This window comes from Solea solea, chromosome 11 (assembly GCF_958295425.1).
Source record: "Solea solea chromosome 11, fSolSol10.1, whole genome shotgun sequence".
Lineage (NCBI taxonomy): Eukaryota > Metazoa > Chordata > Actinopteri > Pleuronectiformes > Soleidae > Solea > Solea solea.
In genome coordinates this window covers 24267025-24282599 of record NC_081144.1, presented here as the reverse complement: position 1 = coordinate 24282599, position 15575 = coordinate 24267025, and the positions used below count along the sequence as shown (strand labels likewise).

The window sequence follows — 15575 nt, the reverse complement described above, 5'->3', positions numbered from 1 at the left end:
GAACTTTAATGGGATTCCATATGTTAAATCTACATATCTGCCAAATCTTTAATCTGGATCAGATCTGGATGAAACTCAGTCTGATGGTAGAGTTCAAATCCGATGAGTTTTGACGGAAATATTAAGTAATATTAATATAAAGTAATATTAATATTAATTTCTTATTAAGAAATGTGGATTTCTAGGAAATGTGATCATTTTGTGACGTCATCTGTGCGTCAATTCTTACCAAAATTGAATGGGAGCATACTTGGTTGACACCGATCCATCACAAAAAAAATCAGATTGATCCTTCGAAAAAAAATAATAAATGTCGACAGGATGTTTCAACAGAAGAACACACTTAAAGATAAAACCACGCTACATCTCAGCGACATCTTAACAGATCCAGATGTTCTTTACGTGGGGGCCACTGAATGTCTAGTTTGGTCAATAGGGGGCAGTCGAGTGATAAAAAGTACCAACTTTTTGAGGAAAAAGCAATTTTTCATTTCAGGGTGGGCGATATAAGCTTTAAAATGATCAATTATATCACAATATATGGTTGTGATATCAAAATAAAGATATTTATGATGGTGTTAAACAGAATTTCAAATTAAGGTTTTAGTTTGACATGGAACGATGTATTTATGATGAATTCATCTCTCAATAAAAAAATATAACTCATTATAACTTGTATAAGTAAGTTTTGAGATCTCTGAAAGTCTTCTGGATCATCTATTTTGTAAAAAAAGGGATGAGTTGTAATTTCTAATCAGAATGGCCTTAATCAGATTAAGGAAATTGAAGGAAATCTGCACATGACTGGACATTAGGATTGGGCCAATTCCAGAGGGGGAGGAGCCTAACACGACACACACAGGTGGGACAGATGAGGGGTGGAGCCGACAATCACAGAGACACAAAGACCTTCATGATGTTTCCACATGGACCGACCATTTGAAGAGGATTATTCTTCATCGTCTGACCAACGTAAGTTTGAAAAAAACAAGACATTTAACAAAAACAAGAAATTTTACAAAAAACAGGACATTTAACAAAAAACAAGACATTTAACATATTATTTGTCATATTCTGACTCTCGTGCTACATCCACGTCTTTTTATTAAAAGTTTTTAGTCTTTAGACCTTTTGGAAACGATGATAGGTCAATCTCACGCCCGTCACATGACCCTCGTCCAGGAAGTAAACAAACAAACCAGTGCCAGTGGAGAACGCGACGCCAGGACTCACGGTCGACGTTTTGTACGTGTTTTGTTGACCTCGTATTCCAGTGTGAAGGTGAAGAACAGCTCAAAGTGTACGTTGTTGTTGTTGTTGTTGTTGTTTTTGATGTTGTTGTTGTCCCTCCTGCCACAGTTGCAGTTGTAGCGCCACCTGTTGACAGCGGTAACAGTAGGTTTTTGTGTTGACGTTTTGTGTGTGGACAAGAAAAAACTCTGCGACTTAACATGAGACTTTATTTAAAACAGTTTCAATTTTAACAACAGTGTCACAGAGTCTACTGGAAACCAAAGGAAGGGGGCGGAGCCTGGTTTTAATTAGAGATCAGGTGTCAGGTGTGCGTCTCCTCTCTGGCCCGATGTTGATATTTAGCTGATTTCATATTTTTTATTGTTAAAATGAAAACAAAATGACGCAGAGTAAAAGGAAGGGGCGTGGCTCACTCTTCATTTCCTCAGTCCTCTCTTGGTTCTCTTGGTTCTGTTGAAAACAAAGAGTGAAGTCAAACACAGTCAGATTTTGTATTTTCGTATATAAATATATATAGTGAATGTTGGGTGTGTACGTGTGTGTGAGAGTGGGCGTGGCTGCAGTGGTTGTTGGCCACGCCCAGCTCACCCACAGAGCTGAGCACAGCCTCAGGGAGCAGCTGAGGTTTTCACAGACCAGGGTCGGTTTGATTTTCTAGCCTCAACATAACGAGCCGAGAACACAAGGCTGATGACATTGAGTCAGTGAGGCATTGTGTCTGTGTGTGTGTGTCTGTGTGTCTCTGTGTGCATGTGTGTCTCACTAAATATCTAACTAGCTAACTAACTATCTTAGAGGTTCCAACTCGAGGTTCCTTAAATACCAGTGCAGGGCGTTTCACATGCCCAGAGTTCTTCTTCTTCTGATTTTTCAGAGGCTTTTTCACTCAACGCGTGGAAACAAAGGTTTTTGTTTAAAGCTGCGACCCCAACGTGTGTTTAACAGCAACAACCTGAAGTGAAATGAAGCTGATTTACCTTAAATGTTATATTTAAACCATAGTCGTCATAAATAATAAGAAATAATAACAATTTGTCATCATAATGGGACTGTAGAGCCCCCAAAATGATTCAGTTAGAATGATTTCTTTGTTTTATGGAGCAAAAGAAACCAGACCCAACTATATTTTCCTAAAAAGACCTTCATGTTGTAAAACTGTGTGTTTCCATGACAATCAGACACTATGTAATCTGGTTATATCCTGTGTATGTGTGTGTGTGTGTGTGTGTGTGTGTGCGTGTGCGTGCGTGCGAATCCTCACGTTTTCTGATGATCACTTACACGATTCCTCAGCACGTTAATCTGAAACAAAGAAAACACAAAGGTGTGACACGAGTGACCTTTATTACATCCTGTCACACACACACGAAACCTACCGGCCAAAATGAAGCCTCACTAGGACCAGGTTTTGGTCTACATGAGGACGACTGGTCCTCACAAGGTCAGTATTTATGACAGAAAATGTCCTAAAGAGGACAGAACTATTGACTCTATACTGCCCCCCCACTATTTCCAGTGGTATTGCTGCTCTGTCTGTCTGAGCCTCCCTTCACTGGTTAGCAGTGAACTTTAGAATCCATTTTAAAATCTTGACCCTGACTTTTAGAGCGTAGCACGATCAAACTCTGACCTGCGACAGCTTCAGCAGCTCAGATGTTACCTGTGGTCCCAACGACCCGTTTAAAGACACAAGGTGATCTCGGCCTGTAATCTGAGACTGACCAAAAATCATAGAAATTCAGACCTTCCAAAAAAATCTCATACAGTCACACTTGAAAAAATACCCATGTAAATTCAGTGTTGATTTTTTTTTTGGAAATTCAGACCCCCCCAAATAATCTTGTAAATTCAGACCCACAAACAATCTCGTAAATTCAGACTCACAAAAAATCTCGTAAATTCAAACTCACAAAAAATCTCGTAAATTCAAACTCACAAAAAATCTCGTAAATTCAAACTCACAAAAAATCTCTAAATTCAGACTCACGAAAAATCTTGTAAATTCAGACTCACAAAAAATCTCGTAAATTCAGACTCACGAAAAAATCTTGTGAATTCAGACTCACGAAAAAATCTCGTAAATTCAAACTCACAAAAAATCTCGTAAATTCCGACTCACGAAAAAATCTTTTGAATTCAGACTCACAAATTCACAGTGATGGAAGAAAAGGCTCCGCCTGCCTCTGTTTCTGTTTTTTTTTTGTAGAGTATTAATCCTGGTTTTAGGACGAGACAAAGTGTCCTTGTTCCTTTGGTCCACACACACGTGTCTCTGGTCCTCACCTCATATTTCTGTCTTCCAAACTGATCCTGAAGGTCAAACTTCTCGGCCTCCAGCTCGTTCATCCACTCCCACAGATCCTTCGCTTTCTGCCTGGGACACAGATCACAACAAACGTGAACATCTGCTGTCTCAAAAACTTGTGGTAAACCTGTGGTAAACCTGCGTTAAACTTGTGGTAAACCTGTGGTAAACCTGTGGTAAACCTGTGGTAAACTTGTGGTAAACTTGTGGTAAACCTGTGGTAATCCTGTGGTAAACCTGTGCTAAACCTGCGGTAAACCTGCGGTAAACCTGTGGTAAACTTGCAGTAAACCTGTGGTAAACTTGTGGTAAACCTGTGGTAAACCTGCGTTAAACTTGTGGTAAACTTGTGGTAAACCTGTGCTAAACCTGCGGTAAACCTGTGGTAAACTTGCGGTAAACCTGTGGTAAACCTGTGCTAAACTTGCGGTAAACCTGTGGTAAACCTGTGTTAAACTTGCGGTAAACCTGTGGTAAACTTGCGGTAAACCTGTGGTAAACTTGTGGTAAACTTGTGGTAAACTTGTGGTAAACCTGTGGTAAACTTGTGGTAAACCTGTGGTAAACCTGTGGTAAACTTGTGGTAAACCTGTGGTAAACCTGTGGTAAACCTGTGGTAAACTTGCGGTAAACCTGTGGTAAACTTGTGGTAAACCTGTGGTAAACCTGTGGTAAACCTGCGGTAAACTTGCGGTAAACCCACGTCTCCACCTACTTGAGCTGCTCCTGGTTTAAGTTCTCGATGTCCAGAGATTTGCGTCGGTCACTCAGGATCTTCTTCTTCTTCTCTCTCTCCGTTTGCCTCTTCCCACTGCGTTTCTCCGTCTGTGGATTATATGCGCGTGTGAAAAACTTCCCTTAAAAAAGAGCCTTCCCACAATGCACCTCTTCCTCACCAGCTTCTGCATGTATCCTCCAAAGTGGAGGCTGGTCAGAGTTTTCTTCTTCTTGGCGTCGTCCTCCGCTCTCTTCTTCGCCTCCTCCTCCTCTTTGCGAGTTCTCTCGTCCTGCAGAAGCAGACCATGACGTGTAGACGTGTATTATTGTACCTTATCATAATTATTAGTATTATTATAGTAGTAATAATAATTCTCTATATAATTTATAATTCTCTGTACCTCCAGACGCTTCTGTCGCTCTTTCTCTCTCTCGCTGCGGATTCGATGCTGCTCTGCTCGCTCAGAGCGACGTTTCTCCTGTGATCGAACACAAACACGTCTGTTAACCTCTTTGACCTCTGCAGGAGAAAAAAGAGACTTCCTGTGGCTGTGATGTCATTTCCTGAGCATCTTCAAATGCTTCCTGTCTGTAAAATGTGTAGCAACAAAGCTAAAGGTTTGGTGAGCCATGATTACATGATAAAAAAAGTACTCAAATTGTGTTTAAATTAATAAACATATCGAAAAAATATATATATTTAGAGTAAACTGAAATTTTTTCTCATGAATTCCAACCCTGAAAACAGATCTTGTAAATTCAGACCCGCAATTTTTTTCTTCATAAATTCAGACATAAAAAAATGTCCCAAATTCACACCTGAATTTTTTTCCCCTGTAAATTTAGACTCGAAAAACCCCCTCATAAATTCAGAGTTGACCACCACAAAAAATCTTGTAAATTCAGACCTGCAAAAAATCTCATAAAATATAAAAAAAAAAGTCATAAATTCCCACCTGAAATTTTTTATGACTAAACAAAAAACTTCAAACTTGAGAATTTTTTTGTGTGAATTGAAACGCTGAAAAAAAATCTTGCAAAACAAAATATAGTAATTTCAGATCCCGAAAAAGCAGTATCAGGGAAAAGTTTGTCAAAATCAGAGCCGTTTTTGATTTGATTTGAAGTGAACGTAGTACGATTCTGTACGTTCTCAATGTCTGTCTAGTTTCTCTGTGAAACCAGTTTGTCCGAGCACACTCACAATCCGGTCTGTGAGATTAATCAGCTCCTCTTCCTCCTTCTTCCTGCTCTCAAAGTGAACCTCGATCAGAGTCTGAAGCTCCATCAGGTCCTTCTCCATCCGTTTACGATGGATGTCCTGCACCAGGGGTCAAGTCCAGAGGTCATTCCTTTACTTTTCATATTACGTTTATGAACTTAAGAACTTTAGAACAACATCTGCCTTCGAGCAGAAACATAGAATATTCATAATTATCTGTAACTCACATCAAAGTCCACCTTCTCTCCATCTGGGATCTTTGGAGGGATGAGGTTTGGCATCATGAACGGCCTTTAAAGAAAAGAAAAAATGTAGCGTAGAAGCAATTTGAAAAGAGTCATTAGTTCCTGTCACTCTACTGTTAAACGGAGACAGTTTCCACGTCAGAAATGTCCCTGCAGTGTTTTCAAGCATGTACATGTTACTCAGCGTCAAACACTAAAGAGATGCTCACCTAATGCAAATGTTAGGAATGTGTTTTGACAAATGAGTTCGTTGAATTGAAGTTTGAGTCACTTTTGTAAATCACTCACTCTCTCGTTCAAAAGTCCATAGAGAAAATTGACATTTTTGTCATGACAGCACACAGGAGTGGTTTGATCGACTTCTGCCTCCATCACTAACTTCAAACGTCTTATTTTGTAAATTCGGCATCTGAAATTCTTTGTTCTGATTTACCTCAGTGACACAAAGTGACCACACGAGGCAGCAGTAGACCAGCAACTGTGTCCCCATGAGCTAAACAGTGAGATAAAGTGACTTTATCAGCCACATCTTTTTTTACGAGGCTTGTCCTTACAGAGACTTGTTTACTGCTTTACATTCATTTCAAGTGTCATTAGTTTAAGTTGTAATAAAGTCATAAAACTGAAATGTTTCAATTAGCTGTGTATGAATTTAATAAGACGGTACGTAAAACCTTTGGTACAGAGCCAGGTGAGAGGTTTCCACGTGTCTCGACTCCTTGTGCTGAGATTAGATACGGTGGGGGAGGATTAAAGGATTCAATTACAAGTTCATCTCAGAGAGCACATCTGGTGTTTTCCTGTGTGGAATTTGGCCTGGGAGAGCTCATGTTTTGACTTTTTGTAAAGATCCCCTTGAAAAATGAATCTAGTACAACATTTTCAAAGGGCTGTTTATTATAAATATGTTATAACTTTCTGCAAAAACTGGACAGATCGCTAACAATGTGAAGATGTGTGCGCATGCGAGGGTGAGGGATACTTACTTGAACTTGGGTTTGGCTTCTTCTGGAGAGAGAGAGAGAGAGAGAAACAAGATGAGCTCTTTCAGACCACACACACACACACACACACACACACACACACACACAAAGACACTTTAAAGATGTCAGAAAAACACAAAATGTCCCCTCAAATTTGTTATTTTGGACCTCACAAGGATATAAATACAAGCACACACATAATAATAATCCTCCGCGGTGAGCGCCAGCCAGCGAGCTGTCACCGTGTTTTCAGCTCATGTGCTCGTGACAGCTGGAAATGCAGCTAAGCTTCGATATGATCCGAGTTAAATCAGAAAGAAACGACGGTCGCGCCGTGTTCTTGACTGAAACTCATTGTTGAGTTATGGCCAAACAAATATAAATTGTGATTTATATTTGTGGGGGTCAAGGTGACCTCTAAGGCCTCTGCTCGTAAACAACAACAACACGGAGCACACGGAAGTTTGTGTTCTCACACGCGTGCCGGGACGAGTTCAGGAAAATGTGCGTACTTAAGTGCAGGCGTTAAAAGCAGCTTTAGAAACAAGAGCAGCAGATTTACAACATTCATCCACGTACGTTTTGAAAGAGACAAAGCATCAAACAGCATGACTGTGCTTCATATTTATTAACGCTAAAGTAGAACATTAAAGTGTGCAGTAGACGTGGCTAAAGTTAGCTTGATGAATTGATGGATGTTTGAGAAATGAGACGGAAAAAAGAAGAACCTCAGGAACGTCGAGTTGTTGAGTTAATCCTGGATTAAGACCTCACAGCAGCTAACAGCTAACACCAAAATCTGATGCCACAGCCTCTGACTATAGCTGCTAACATCAAACACCAACGCTACAGTATCTGGCTACGTTAGCTGTTAAAGTCAAACACCAATGCTACATTATCGGGCTACAGCAGCTGCTACAGCAATAGCTAATATCACATGTCAATGTTGCACTGTTTGGATACTATAGCTGCTAATGCTAATGTCAAATGCCGATGCTACAGTGTTTGGATTATAGTAGCTGCTAACAACAAACAACAGTGCTACATTATCTGGCTACAAAAGCTGTACATCATATACACTGTCTGGCTGCTATAGCTGCTAATGCTAATGCTGAAGCCTGTCAAACACAGATGCTGAAGCCTGTCAAACACAGATGCTATAGCATCTAGGTAGAGTATCTGCCTGCAATATCACATGTCTGGCTACTATAGTTGCTAATGCCAATGTCAAACATAGATGCGATAACATCTGGCTACTGTAGCTGCTAACAACAAATACCAATGCTACATTATCGGCCATGGAAGCCGCTAAGGCAAATGCTGATGCCTCAGTGTCTGGCTATACTATAGCTGCTTGTGGCTATAGTGGCTGCTAATGCCACAATGTTTAATTTAGCAAATGTAGTAAAATATCGAGTTTGACTGAAGATCAAATTGTCATTGTGATCTGTTGTGTTTACCTTCTCCATCTTCGGCTTCTCCTTCTTCATCTGAAACCAAAGCATTCAAAGATTAATTTGTCGGATTAATGTACTTACAGGTGCAGACATAAACAAATGTATATGTTGGGTTGTGTCAGCGCTCAGGAGCTGCACTCTTCAGATTTCATAAATAGTTATCTGCAGCTCTGACAGATGATAATCTGGACAAACATGTTTTCATTACAAGCAGCTTCTCAGATGCTCTGACTTCTGAATGACACACAGCAAACAAAACAAATGCCATAACATCAACACGCTGGTCTTTAAAGTAAGTAATAACAGGGTTTAAGCTAATGTGTTTACTAGACTGCCGCAAGCTAATGTGTGAGACCATTGCTTCTTCTTCTTCTTCCTCATGTGCAGCCGTCGTCATTTATATCATGAACTTCCAGTATTTGACGCAGGCAAGTGCGGCTGCACTAGGTTTGTACTGTCGAGTAGAACTGCATCTCATGGTTCAATGTGTCAGATGTTATTATGTTCCATTTCTTCAGGAATGCCTTGTAGCGCCCCTCGCTGACTCGCAGTCCAGAGGCGAGGCAATCATTTGGGGGTGATCCCTCTCTCCAGGCATTGGATTGTCTGCCTCAACTGTTCCACTGTTCGCTGACCCTGGGCTCCAGTACGTCTGTGGTGTCCAACAAGCTGCACCTGGGACCTTGTTTTGTCCGCTCAGCTTGGGCGGTCATTGCTCTCCCCGGATGTTAAGGGGAAGCAACACCCAAGAGAGCATAAAGACCGGGTCCTGCAGTTGTTTGAATGCACCCAGTCATTATCCTGCGGGTCTCATTGAGGATAGAATTGATTCTGTGTGCGTGGTGAGATCTGATCCATACTGGACCGGCGTACTCGGTGGTGGAATAGCACAGGGCTGGTGCTGTTGTTTACAGTGTCTTTGGGTGAGCCCCCCCCACCCCACTTAGAGCTTGTTAATGGTTTCTAGTGGCTCTGGTCTTCCTAAGTGTTCGCCGTAACTCAGGGTAAAGTTACTCCCAGGTATACTGGACACTGGTGGTTTTGGGACCTCATGGCATCCAAGGTCCAAGGTTATGTTAAGCTCCTGTTTTGCTTCCCTGTTCTTGAGGTGGAAGCTGTACATTTGGGTGTCATTAGGGATCGGTGGGTGCAGAATTGGCTCCTGTCCTAAAATAGTTTTGAAAGAATACAATACCTGTGTTTTCATGCGGATAGAATGTCGAAAATATCATTGGAGGTGGAGTGCCACCTGGACTGGACTGTACGTTTTTATTAACGCTGGCACCCCAAGGTTAAGGATTCCAAAAATGGAAACGTTGAGGACCGTTATTTTGGTAAATAACATGTTTTGGTAAATTCTGTCAGTTTACGGAAATCCAGACCCTTTCGTTGTATGTAATGCATAGACCAGTGGTTCCCAATCTCTTTGTACCAGGTACCACCTGAGAAAAAGTGACACCGTTATCACACTAAATGTTAAAATCCAGTGGTGAAAATAGACACTCACTACGTTTACATGCAGAAGTTAAGTGACAGCCAGTCGTCAAGTTGACGAGAAAAAAACTCCCTTTTAACGGAAGAAGAAATCTCTGACGGAACCAGACTCGGACAGGTGGAGTTGTAAGGAAAAATGGCGGACAGAAATGAGAGGAGGGAGGTGAGGTAGAGACGCATTACAGCGCCACTTACAGTCTTGGCACATGTACTACAGCGCTTTCAGAGTGGCTCCATGTGGACGGAGATATTTCCTGAAACGATGACGAGTTTTAACGGAAAATATCGCCTACATCTCGGGCCGTTTCCGTGTGGACGTGGCCGCGCGGTCGAGTCGATAACCTCCCGCCGTTTCACGTGATTGACAGCAAAACGAGACGAAACATGTGCACGGCGACGTGACCTTTAATCCTGAGTCGAACGAGAACAAAGCCTCGGGGGGGAAATGAATCTGGAGAGGACTGACAGAGCGATACCAGAGCGAAGTGTGAGGGACACATACCCAGACGAGAAATGAATCGTCGCTTATCACATGTATGTTGTCACCTTACGTCTGCACTAAAAAAACAAGACATTAAACGTTCACCTCGTTCCTCCTCCTCCTCCTCCTCCTCCTCTTCTTCTTCTCTGGCAGCAGGTTTGTCTTCTTCTTGCGTGGCCTCTGGCGGAGCAGAAACAAGTCGTACATCAAGTTGGAAACGTTTGAGAGGAAAGTCTTGACAGAACCAGGGCGTGACATTGACTTGGGTTCATTGTGGAATGGAATGAGAGAACAGACCAATTAAAGGGACAGTTCAGGTTTTGTTAAAGGGTGTTGACAGTTTTGTCTCTTATCTCCATCCATCAAACTTCTGCTCATACATGTACAGCAACTGTACATGTATGAAAACTTAGTGTTTTCACCTAGTAACAATATCTTAAGGGTATGTTCATTTTCTCTCACTGTCAGACAGACTGAATGGAAGTTCCACACCAAACCCCATAGAGAAAATCACACATTTTACATCACAGCACACAGAAGTTGTTGATCCACTGCTGCCTCCATCACTAAGTTCAAATGTCTTATTTTGTCACTTCAGTGTTTGAAATCCTTCGTTCAGATTGACCTCAGTGACACAAAGTGACCACGCGAGGCAGCAGAGGACCAGCAGCTCCTGTGTCCCTGTGAGCTAAAATCACAGATTTTATCTATGGACTTTGGTGTTGGAGAGTGAGTGGTTTACAAACTTGGAAAAGTCTAACAGTGAGATAAACATGTTCTGTAGATATCGGGGGTGGGGTAGCTCAGTGGTTAAGACCGGTACCCTGTGTGCAAAAGACATCATGGTCGCAAGTTCAACTCCACCCCTGGCAGGTTGTACTCAATTCCCTTGTAAGTCGCTTTGGATAAAAAAAGTGTGCTAAATGACATGTGATGTATCGCAGACTTAATCTGATTTATAGATTTTATTCGTTTGTAAACCACTCACTCTCCCACACCAAAGTTCATAGAGAAAGTAGTTCAATAGTGGTGGATCAACAACTCCTGTGTGGCTGTGATGTTAAAATCGATGATTTTCTCTATGGGGTTAGGTATAGGAGAGTGAGTGGTTTCCAAACTTCAGTTTCCAGTTAGAAGTGTGTCTCACAGTGAGATAAAGATGTGATTGTATCATAGATATAATCTGGTGTACGTTTTTTAGCTAAAATCTGTTTTTCCTGGTGTCACCACAGATAAAGCCCTCTTCAGAAAACCTTTTTTAGTTTAGACGTTCGTTAGTTCGGTGAATGGACTCTGTTTCCGAGAATAGGACAGATAAGAGTTAGTCCAAACACAGCGGCGAGTCTCGCAGAGAGATAATGAGTGATGAGTGGAGAATGTGAGAATGAGCTACCCTCCTGTGGTATTTAAAGGAGATAACGCTCAGTGACTGTTTTTGTAGCTCTCTAACATCTGTCCACCCAGACCGTGTTTGTGATACTCGACATGGCAGCGACAGAGAGGACAATAATGAGTCATAAACAAAAATACATGTGTGATTAACTATGAAAAAATTCAGTTTGTAAACCGCTCACGCTCCCACACCAAACCCCATAGAGAAAATCAGTGATTTAAGCTCACAGGGACACAGGAGCTGCTGGTCCACTGCTGCCTCGTGTGGTCACTTTGTGTTACTGATGTACATTTAAATGAAGAATTTAAGAAGCCGAACTCACAAAATAACACATTTGAATTTTCTGATGGAGGCAGCAGTGGATCAACAACTCCTGTGTGCTATGATGTTAAAATCACTGATTTTCTCTACGGAGTTTGGTGTGGGAGAGTTACAAAATTAACGCGACATTCTGTGCAGCCTGAAGCTCATGCAAGCAGCAGTACCTTCCTCCTCCTCCTCCTCCTCCTGCTCCACCTCCTCCTGCTCCTCTGCCAAGCGAAGCAAACCAAATTCACACACAACCGTGTTTAATTAGAGAAATAAATAAATCTGTCACAACGGATCATGTCTTTGTTTTGTTCAGGACAAAAACAAAGACGTTAATGAAGCATAAAAAAAAAAGAAAGTCATTCTTACCTTCAGCAGCTTCCTCCTCTGAATCAAAACATCAGGAAAACACAAATGTAATAAACACATCATGAAAAAAACACAACAATCCCAGTCTCTGGGATTATAATTGTTATCAATGTTTCTGTGAACGCTGAGACGTGACACAAGTTACAAACATTTAATTCATGTGACGTTTTCATTCACAGTCACTTCATCTGAGAAAGTGTCTTTTTTTGTTCCTTAAAAAAGGCGCAACAGTCTCATGATTATCATAACGACTGGATTATAGTCATTACAACTGGATTATTATCATTAACACTGGATTATTATGTAAACAAACACCAGATTACTCTCATAAACATTGTTTTCAGTTTCAACTGTATGTGTTGAGTGAATGTGATGAGTCAGCGCTCTTACCTTCCACCACCTCCCTGTGAAATTCAAACACACACACACACACACGGATTGATGTTCTGAGCCAAAATAAACACACACACACAAAAAAAAATAACTCACTCACTCTCCCACACCAAATCCCATAGAGAAAATCAGTGATTTAAGCTCAGAGGGACACAGGAGCTGTTGGTCTACTGCTGCCTCATGTGGTCACTTTGTGTTACTGAGGTAAATTTAACACAATAATTTCAGATGCTGACTTGAGAAAAATAACAGATTTTAATTTACTGATGGAGGCAGCAGTAGATCAACAACTCCTGTGTGCTGTGACGTTAAAATCACTCATTATCTCTATGGGGTTTGGTGTGGCAGAGTAAGTGGTTGATAAACTTCAGTTTCTGTGGGAAAAGTCTAACACTGTTTTACAACAATACAAATACAAATCTAATCACTGGAATGTACATTTTTCTATTTTTGACCTCATGATTTATGCCAATTTTTGTATTTTATTTATATACATTAAATGAATTTGCATCAGATATTTATTTATTAACTAAACTTCTACGGTCGATACACTTTTCTACTTTAAAAGTGACAAATAAATTGCAATAAGACATTTTTCCCCTCAATCATTCCACTAGAATTAGAACTAAAATATGATTTAATTCAAAATGAATTATAAAAAAATCCAGATGACATTTGAGCTTCCATGAAATACAGAATAATAAAATGAAAGAAAGTTAAACTCACTCTTCGTATTCCTCTATCACTTCCTCGTTGTCAGACATGACGGAGCGCGTTCACGTTTTCCAGCAGATAATCTGAGCGTTCAACACACTCCATATTAATATTGTTATTATGACTCAAAAATAAATTAATCACATCTGCAACTGAAGTTAACTCTTTAAATCACTGTTAAGTCTCAACATGATTAGAAAAATAACACTATCTCATCTTAATTCACAACTTTTTCACAATGTTGTTAATAAAGAGGTAGTAACACAGTAATAAACATGTAATAAACATGTAATGTGTGGTAATGTAATGATTATAGGATAACATCAGTGGAAAAACCTACATTAAAAAAATGGTCAACAAAGTAAAAAAAACACAAAACCCCCCACATTACTTAATTAAAACAAAATTATTACAATAAAATAACCGTGTTACATTTTAAATTAAGTTTCAAAACATTTTTTAAAGTGTGAATTTAAATGAATGCATCTCTTTTATTATTGGAATGTTGTTCAATCAAGCTTTTAATCAATTTCTAAATTATTTCCAAACTATTTTGATGATTGATTAATTTAATTTAATTTAATTTAATTTAATTTAATTTAATTTAATTTAATTTAATTTAATTTAATTTAATTTAATTTAATTTATTAAGTGATTTGAGTTTCTTAAATGTGAATATTTTATGGTTTTTTTTGCTCCATAAAACAAATAATTCATTAAAACTATTTTAGTTTGTGGACAAACATATTATTTCCAGTTTTGATAAACACAGATCAAAGTTTTACAGCATTTAACGGCAAAAACAACTCAGTGATTAATGAGGAAAATAATCGACAGATTAATTCATTATGAAAATAATCTGTGTAGGGCCCGCATTTATTCACTATCAAAGATCTGAGTCACAGATGTGTCCAAATTCAATATTCGTCAGTCGTCTTTCAAATGGAAGGTTGTGGGTTTGATTCCTGGCTCCCCTAGTCTACGTGTCAATGTGTCCTTGGACAATATATGAATGTGTGAATAAATGGGTGAATGACAGAAGTGTAGTGTAAAGCAGCTTTGAATGGTATAAATACAGACTGTTTACAGTATACGCTGATGACACTGTTATATGTGTGTTTATATGTATATATATACATATATGTATATGTTGGTATATATATACATATACACACACATGTACTGTATAAACACACACATATATATTTATACACATATATACATGCATACATACATACATATGTAGGTATATATACATATACATACATACATACATACATATGTAGGTATACATATTTATAGGTAAATTATTTATAGGTATACATATTCTATTTTATTTTAATTTATTGAAAGTTATTTTGTTGTATTTAGTTATTTGATTTGAAGTATTTTGTTCTGTTATTTTATTTCATTCCTCAAACAAAGCAAATACAGTTAAAAACAACACATTTTGAGCACGTTTTCTCTTTTTTAAAGTCTATTTATTACTGGTTAGTTGGTTTATTTGGTTTATTTTGATTTGTCTCTCCAAAATCTCCAAAACACGAATAATAATAATAATCTAATAATATAATTTATCCCTGTTACACAAGATATTCATGAACAATACTAAACACACATAATATGAAGTTAAATAGAATAAAAACCAAACTGATTCTCAAATGAACCTGTTACAACGACAACAAAACACGACATCTCTGTTATCTCCACATGTTTAATTTAATCTAACCCTCAGATTATTCCATGAGTGAGTTTGTTTAACATATTTAACAAATTAAATGTCTCATTAATGTTGTTAAAATAATAACTTACCTGCAGATGAGAGGATGAGAAAGTGAGGTGACGTTGAACAGGAGAGGAGCTCGCTCTCTTTGACAGGAAGCTCAGAGGGCAAAGGGACGAGAGAGAGTGTGTGTGTGTGTGTGTGTGTCTCTGTGTGTGTCTCTGTGTGTGTGTGTGTGTGTGTGTGTGTCAGGAGCCCTTGATGTGTTATTAATAAACCTTTCTGATAACATGTTCCCTCCATTATCACCATTCCCTAAAAAGGCCTCGGTGTGAACGAGTGACAGCCAGAGAATTTAGACACACACACACATACACGCACACACACACACGCACGCACGCGCACGCACGCGCACGCACGCACGCACGCACGCACACACACACACACTGCAGTTAAAAAAAAGTCCTAAGAGGATGAGGATGAAGAGCAGCGAGTCTGTGTTTCATCACTGCCAGA

General features: G+C 39.4%; 1 protein-coding gene across 4 annotated transcripts; it reads right to left on the bottom strand.

The window, feature by feature from the left end:
• Positions 1 to 1446: 1446 nt before the first annotated feature.
• On the bottom strand, positions 1447 to 15272 carry tnnt2a (troponin T type 2a (cardiac)). Of its 4 annotated transcripts, none has more exons than XM_058642453.1 (16): positions 15149 to 15272; positions 13349 to 13419; positions 12620 to 12633; positions 12230 to 12247; positions 12037 to 12081; positions 10264 to 10338; positions 8187 to 8216; positions 6730 to 6748; positions 5726 to 5789; positions 5481 to 5597; positions 4678 to 4755; positions 4456 to 4566; positions 4275 to 4384; positions 3538 to 3628; positions 2516 to 2556; positions 1447 to 1704 (listed from the first exon to the last, which is right to left on the bottom strand). In XM_058642453.1, the coding sequence occupies exons 2-16, from the start codon at positions 13384 to 13386 to the stop codon at positions 1671 to 1673; spliced, it is 885 nt and encodes a 294-aa protein (XP_058498436.1). In that variant the 5' UTR covers positions 13387 to 13419; positions 15149 to 15272; the 3' UTR covers positions 1447 to 1670. The 4 variants fall into 4 exon arrangements, with proteins under 4 accessions (XP_058498436.1, XP_058498434.1, XP_058498435.1 ...); XM_058642451.1 differs by having other exon boundaries at positions 6730 to 6751; positions 15149 to 15271; XM_058642452.1 differs by having other exon boundaries at positions 6730 to 6751; positions 10264 to 10340; positions 12042 to 12081; positions 15149 to 15271.
• Between the last annotated feature and the right edge of the window lie 303 nt (positions 15273 to 15575).